The following is a 7961-nucleotide window of genomic DNA, read 5'->3' on the forward strand; positions in this document are numbered from 1 at the left end:
ACTTCTTGTTAATTTTTTACTTTGTTTTATAGTATAAAATTTAATAATTATAATAAAATTATATTATCTAAAAACAAATTATAATTGATAATATTTTATTTATTTCGTCTAAATTTTTTGAATATAATTCAATATAATTTTATTAATCATCATAATTATCATTCTTTCCTTATAAATTGACTTAATAAAATAAAGTGTTTCTTAATATTTGGTCAACAATTCTATCATAATTCCTATAAAGTCTATTGTTTTATTTTTCTTGACAATAATGTTATTTAGTTTATAACAAATTATAACATTCAATTCCATTTATGGAATAATAGACAAAACAAAATATTGTTTTCTAATGGATAGTTTTATTAATTAACAACAGGGATTGTAAGTCAATAATTGTTATGGCTTATAAAAAAAGTAAAATATCTTTATAAATTTAATTACGTATTAAGTAAAAATAATAATCGGTTCATTAGATTTAATAATAAATTTCATTTTGTTATTTAATAAAAAAACATTTTCTATGAAAAGCCAAACATATTATTCAATAAATGAATACAACGTTTAAACACAATAATAAGTGTTGTTAACTTATTTAGTCATCAATTATTCAAGAAGAAAATTACCTTTGAAATTGTTAAAAACAAAAAACTAAAAACAATGGTAGTACAATAAAAAGAGAAAATATTAAAGAAGAATATAAATGAAATTAGTAAAGAAGAAAGAATAATATAAAAACATTACAAATAAATAAAAACTATCTTATATACAATTAAAAAGAAAAGAACTTAAAAATGATAAATATGGCAAGTTCAAGTGAAAAGATTGAAGAAGAAAAGAATTATTTTGATAAACGAATTGGATTTTTAAAAGAAGAGCAAACAATACTTACATCAATATTTAAAACTATGAAAGACCTTGGTGAACATTTTCAGAGGTTACAAGAACTATTTATGAGTGATGAAGCAATGAGTATTATTGATGACACCCAATTATCTGAGATGATCACTCGAACAGGATTCTTATCAGGAGAAATATTATCTTGTCAAGAAAAACAAAAATATTATTTGGATGAAGTAACAACATTATATAATGATGTAAAGAAAGCATCAAAAGAAGTTGGTAAAACTCTTAATTCAGAAGATACAGAAAAATTAGAAATAAAAAGCGCTTCAATATTTAAAGCTAAAAAAAATATTCAACTCTCACCACAACTTGTTTTAAGTTTTCTTGATACATACAAACATTTTTGTATTGATGGACATGATTTTTATGAAAGAAAAAAAGAAGGAGAGTGGAGAAAAGTATCAGTTAAAGACATTGTTTTGTATAGAAATCAACCACTTCATGAAATATTAAAGAACGAAAACAGACCATTAAATTGTATTCCTATTGCTTTAGAACAAATTATAAAAGAAATTAAAGAACGTGGAATAGTTCAAGGAATATTTAGAGAATGTGGAAAAGTTTCAGAAATTGAAGAAATAATAAATAGAATGTCTGTTACTAATTTTAAATTATTAGAACCAAAAGAATTATCTTCTTTACTTAAACGTTTTGTTAGAGATATTCCAGGTGGACTTATTGATATTGAAATTCAAAATAGTTTACTTGAAATTTGGGGAATGAAAGATATTCAAAAATCTGCAAGAGTTAAACAAGTTTTTTTATTACTTAAAAGTTTACCAGAAGAAAATTATACTTTATTACACAAAATTATGGAACTTAATTTTGATATTCAATTAGAACAAAAAACCACTTTAATGAATGCTACAAATTTATCAATTTGTTGGACTCCAGTATTATTTGATATGACAACATTTTTAGTAAAAATGAAAGAAGCAAATGAAATTGTAGAGATTATGATATTAGGTGGTAGACAAATGTTTTAAATTAGTAAATTGAATTATTTTAATTTTTATTTTATCTTCAACAACACTTTTTTTAATAAAAAAATATAACTAAAATAATGTTTTGTAAAACAAAAAATATTTTAGTTTACAAAAATCTATTTATAAAATTTTATTATTTTTTGTTTTTGTAATAAAAAAATTATTAAATTATAGTTTTTAAATAATAAAAATGAAAGAATGAAATAATAATTAAAAACAACTAAAAAGAAACTACAAATGTATTAAAAAAGAAAAATAAAAGGTATTTTATTCCTTTTCTTTATGAACTAAAAACTCTGTTTATTTAAACATCTAATGGTTTTAGTATTAAATTTCTTATATGAAATTACTAAATTAAATGAAGAAAATAATACTAAAGAAGATGATAGTGTTAGTACATCAGTATGGGTTGTTATGTCATGTATTATTGTTTCCTTTTTTGTAATATTGTTATTTAATATCGTATTTTTTGTAATTAAGAACTGTTTCTTAAATGAACCTTCAATTATTGAAGATGAAGAAAATAAACAAATTAAAATTATGGAATTAGAAACAAATCAAATGATGGCACCTATTTCTCCTATGAAAATAGAAACACCATCAAATTTCTCTAAAGCTATCACTCCTTCGAGACTACCTTCAAGACCTACTTCTAGGATATCTCAAAATTCTGTAAAACAAATTTCTAAATCATCTACTCCATCCCAATTATCAACTCCTCATTTGCATCAAATTTACCAAGACACAAAAGAAACTCAAAAATCTTCATCATCATCTTCTTCTCCTATTTCCTCAATTAGTCGTTCAGAAACTCAAAACAATTAAAAAGATTATTTGTAGAAAAGGTCGAGACTATGCTTCATTCTTAATTACTATTTTTTGTTATTTAGTTGTTATTTTTTATTGTTTTACAATAAAAAATTAAATATGTTTACTTCTTTTTATTTTTGTTATATTTTAGCATTACTACAAAAACAAATTAACCAAAAAATGTATCAGATTTAGGTAATTGATGCCTTTTGACTATTTCATTAGAAGAAGTATTTCAAATAAGTAACTTACAAATAATAAGTTAGTGTAGTTCTTTAAAAAACAAAGTAATTTCATTGGACAATGAATAGTTTGATTAGAGAAACAAATAATAGTAATTGTAAAAAAAATTAAATAAGAAATAACACAGACACATAAGAATATTGCAGTCTAAGAGATTAAACACAAATAGAATCTTATAATATAATTAGATAAAAAAACAAATAAAAAATATAATAGTATTGAAGTAATTTATTTTTGATATATGGATTAAATTTTTTTTTTATTTTAATTATTTAAAAAAAATTTTAATTATTAGTTTTTTAATGAATTAGACTTCAGCTATTCTTACCATTTTCTTTGTTGTTTTCTTTCTGATAATCGGTGACTTTTTCATTGTATCTACATCTCCAAGAGCATCAACTTTTCCACCAGCTTTTCTAGCTGCTGCTAATTGAGCTTTCTTTTTAGCTTCTTCAGCTTTTTTCCTCTCTTTTTCTTCTTGTTCTTTTGCTTTTGCATTATCTTTTCTTGCGTTTTTCCAACTTTCAATAAATGATGCAAGTGGTTTAAAGAACTCTTCTGGTGCAGGTGGTTTACTCACATTTTCACCAAAATATTTTAGTACATCTTTATAAACGACCATAGTCTTTTGATACGTTTCTTTTAAATCTACAAGATCTTGTTTAGATGCAAGAATAAATGCATTCATTACAGATAAGAAATCACACCCTTCTTCTTCTTTCACTTTTTTAACAGAACTTTCAATGGTTGCAAATGTTTTTTCTAATCCTCCAATTTCTGATTCAAATTGAGCACCTGGAACTTTTGATGCATCAACAACTCCAATAATTTCTTCATCCCATCCAAGTACATCATCTTTATATTTTTCTTCAACAATTGAGGCAATAAAATGAAGTAGTGTTCGTTTATTATCTCCAGTTTTTGTATCACTTAATTTTTGTAACGTGTTAAAAGAAAATCCATGACATTTAGCTCTAGCAGTTCCTTGATTTAAATAATTACCAATCAATAAAATCACTTCCATTAGTCGAAGTAATTTTTTACTTTCAAGTAATTGTTTGCAGGCAACTTCAACTTTCTTAATGTCTGGAAGAATTTCTGATAACTTCACTGGAAATTCTAATTTACATGCAAACGCCTCTAATTTGATATTAACTGATTGAATATTACTTAATGCATATGCAAATTGTTCAGCCACTCCAATGTTACTTTCATCTCCATTATGTTCTTTATAATATGCATAAACTGGTTCCATTTCTTCTTTACTTGGAATAGCTTTTTGTAAATTTCTAACAGCACTAGCTTCTTCAAATAATGATGCATCACATTTATTTACCGCAATACAAACTTCCTTAATAGTTTTATTCTTAAATCCTTTTAATGTAATTGTTAATGTTTGATTTTGTTTACCATCAAGAATACAAACAGGCCCTTGTTTCTTTGTTTCTTTAGCCTCTGTTGGTTTTGCCCGTTCAGGGACTTTAAACTGTTCTTCTATCATCTTAAAATCAATTGGAATTTTGTCTAATGTATCCATCTTAAGGAATACAGTTCCTTGTAATTGTCTATCTGTAAGTTTCTGCCATTGGAAGTTTTTAACTTTTTTGGTTGGTTTTGGCAACATAGTTACATATGCGTTTGGTTTAGGTGCAGCTGGTCTAAATCCAAAACCACCAGGAGGAGGTGGTGGCATTCCTGGCATACCAGGAGGAGGAGGTGGTGGAGGCATACCAGGCATTCCAGGTGGTGGAGGGGGTGGTGGAACTGAAACAGCTCCAGGAGGAGGAGGGGGTGGTGGCATAGTACTAGTAGCATTATTAGTTATTGTTGTATTAACTTTACCAATAACAACAGTAGAAGGTCTTTCAGCAAGTTGTTTTTGTAAAGAGGTAAGGTCTTGTTTAAACCCTTCTAACTTAGCTTTAGACCCTTGAAGGGCCTCTTGCTTAATTTTCATTTCATTGTCTGCTTTTTTCTTATCATTTTCATATTCTGGGATTCTATCTTTCCTCTTTTTCAAACGATCTGATGCAGTAGCAGATTGATTTTTTGCTGCAACCAATTTATCGTTAACAACTTTTAATTCCGAATCAATCATATACAAAGATGCTACAGAAGAGACACTCTCGAACAATTCATTTAATTTTACTTTCTTCCCTCCAATTTCATAAATTTCATCATATGGTTGAACCCCATCAAGGTCTTTTCTATCAAGATCATAGAACCCAACCATTCTAGTAATACACTCAAAGGCCATCCATTTAGACATGATGACTGATGATGTATCTGAACTAGACAAATAGGCAGCTTCTTTCATTAATTCATGATATAACTTATCAATATGTAAGTCTTTCATAATTCTTTCTAAGGAACTAGAAACTTTTTTATCATCATTTAAATCAATTTTATCTTCTAACTTATCATTTACCTTTTCAATTAGACTCTTCATTGTTTTGTCATCATCTTCACTTATTTGAATCCATTCATCAAAAATATCCATAATAGGGTCATCAGTCTCACCATAAATTTCATTAATATTTGCAATAAACTTTTCTGCACCAAGACAAATCAATTCTGTTCTAATATCCATTCTCAAGAAGATATTATCAATATTTTTTACCATTGCATGCATTACTCCCATGGCTGCTTTCTTTAGTTCATTATTTTCTGTATCAAAAAGGTTAACAAGCCATTCAAACCTAATTTTATTTTTTCTTTTACTTTTAAGCTCAGTAGATGCTTTAATTAAATTTTTAGAATTTATTTCATGAAGTGTATTTGTAGTTTCTTCAGAATTACCACATGATTTTAGTAAAACTCCATTAACTAATTCAATTCGTTCATTTGTAGAGATAGACTTAGAGGATAGTGCCATTAAAATAGTACAAAGATATTCTGCACTACAAATAACGTCATTAAAAATTGTTTCAGTTTCTAAAAGCTTTCTTAAAATATAAATAGTTTTCTTTTCAGCTTCAGGAATTTCTGTAACTTTAAAATGAGGGTTCATCATAAGTTTATTAAACATTTTAAAGAAAGCATCTATTCCTTTATTTTCAATAAATTTTTGAATATAATTAGTACTAGCATTTCTAATTTCAATCTCAAAGTCTTTTAGTTCTTTTAAAGTAAATGAACTATCTACTAATCGCTTTACAGCTGTTTCAGGTGTTGACATTTGACTTTTAACAATTACATTCTCTTTTTGTTTTTGTTCAATATATTTCTCAATTAAAATATCTAATTGATCTTTTGGTAATACTGAAACATCTACTTTCATTGACTCTCCAATTTCTTTCATATATTTTTCTCGTTCTTCAGGTGTTATACTAATTGATTTAGATGGTGTAGAATGGGTTGCACTTCCTTTACTATTATTACCATTTAGTTTTGTTGATGAAGTTGGTGTACTGTTTGTACTTCCAGAACTTTTTGCACCAGTACAATTTCCTCGTTTCTTACTATATTTCTCTTCGCACTTTTTACTGTGAAGAATTACCCCACATTTAGTACATTTAACTACACTCTCTTTACTTTTAAATGCCTTTTGACATTCGGCACAAATCCCTCCACTTGGTGGAGTTTTTAAAGTTTCATAGATATGCGACATATGAATTGAATTTAAGATGCAGATCTTATAACTGTATTAACTTAAATCTATTTTTATCTCTTTTTTTGAGTTCATTCAATTTTTTTATTTTAATCCTTCTTTTACTATTTCTTTCCTTAACATGCATTATTTATCTAATCTCCATATCTAAGAAAAAAACTTTAAAAAGTACTATAACAAAAAAGTTTTTTTTGCTATTTTAAGTGTTTTGATGTTTTGTTTATTTTCAGATTAAATCATTTTCAAGTTTTCATTGTGATTTTTTTTTAAATCTAATATTCTTCATTATTCAAAATTATCAGTCTTTATTGTTTTAGTAATATGTAAATAACAAGAAAGATCATTCTTTGAAATATTCTATCATAATACGTTTAATTAATTATTAATTATTAAATGAAGTCAAGCAAAAAATAAGTTTATTTTTTTTTCTGAATTAACAACTAAAACATATAGTTAGTTATTTGGTTATATTGTTTAGAGAGGTATATCTCATTAGTTATTAGATAAATAATCTTTGATAAATGTAATTTATATTATTGTGAGTTTGTCATATTTTTTTCTAATTTATATTTTAAATAATCAATAGTTTGGAGAGTAATAACATACAGAAATATACCAAGTACAGAAATTGTATGTATTAATTTATTTAATTATTTTTCACTTTGCATATTAAAACCATATAATATAATAAGAAAAGAGTATTAATGATTATTACCTATATAATATAACAGATATTTTTATTTTATTAAACTTATATAAATATATTTTCACTATGATATCATTATAATAAATCAAATAGTATATTGTACATTTTTTGAACTTTATGATTTATTAAGAAGAAGAATAGAAAAGAAAGAATATAAACTTGTGCTGGTTAATAATAAATATATTTTTGTATAGTAATTAAATAATAATATTTTTATTTTAATTGATTAATAAAAATATTATTAAACAATGGAATATTTGTTTCAAACCATGAACTTATTAATATTAAAATACTAATACTCACGTTTTATTTTCTAACACAAAAATTGAAAGAAAATCTTTTTTTTTTTAAATTAGTATAAATATTTGTTTTAATATTAGTTTTTAATATTATTTAAAGTGTATTTGTGTAACAAACTACTTTATAATAAAAGTTGCATTTGTTAATTTTACGTAGTTGAAGATACTTTCACAGAAGAAATTCTCTTTCCTCTTTCAGAAAACAATATATTAAAATTGAAATCCAAAACTTCTTAAAACTTAAATTATTGTATTAAAATTATCAAAATAAATTCATTCAATCCAATAACCAAAGATATGACATTTATCACTAACTATAACAGAATGTAATTATAAATTTATTTTTTAATACTGAGTATACTCATTTATTTCGATTGAAATAATTTTATTTCATATTTCATCATTTT

The 7961-nt window shown here is 24.8% G+C and overlaps 3 protein-coding genes across 3 annotated transcripts; 2 read left to right on the forward strand and 1 right to left on the reverse strand.

Annotated features, from left to right (window-relative positions):
* Window positions 1–797: 797 nt before the first annotated feature.
* Window positions 798–1886, forward strand: ENU1_037950 (RhoGAP domain containing protein; the record flags this gene model as incomplete). Its single annotated transcript, XM_008857476.1, has 1 exon — window positions 798–1886. The coding sequence occupies one exon, from the start codon at window positions 798–800 to the stop codon at window positions 1884–1886; it is 1089 nt and encodes a 362-aa protein (XP_008855698.1).
* A 315-nt stretch (window positions 1887–2201) lies between these two features.
* On the forward strand, window positions 2202–2711 carry ENU1_037960 (hypothetical protein; the record flags this gene model as incomplete). Its single annotated transcript, XM_008857477.1, has 1 exon — window positions 2202–2711. The coding sequence occupies one exon, from the start codon at window positions 2202–2204 to the stop codon at window positions 2709–2711; it is 510 nt and encodes a 169-aa protein (XP_008855699.1).
* Window positions 2712–3246: 535 nt separating this feature from the next.
* Window positions 3247–6549, reverse strand: ENU1_037970 (formin 2 family protein; the record flags this gene model as incomplete). Its single annotated transcript, XM_008857478.1, has 1 exon — window positions 3247–6549. One exon carries the CDS (start codon window positions 6547–6549, stop codon window positions 3247–3249), a length of 3303 nt encoding a protein of 1100 aa, XP_008855700.1.
* Between the last annotated feature and the right edge of the window lie 1412 nt (window positions 6550–7961).

This window comes from Entamoeba nuttalli (assembly GCF_000257125.1).
Source record: "Entamoeba nuttalli P19 unplaced genomic scaffold asmbl_2706, whole genome shotgun sequence".
NCBI lineage: Eukaryota > Evosea > Mastigamoebida > Endamoebidae > Entamoeba > Entamoeba nuttalli.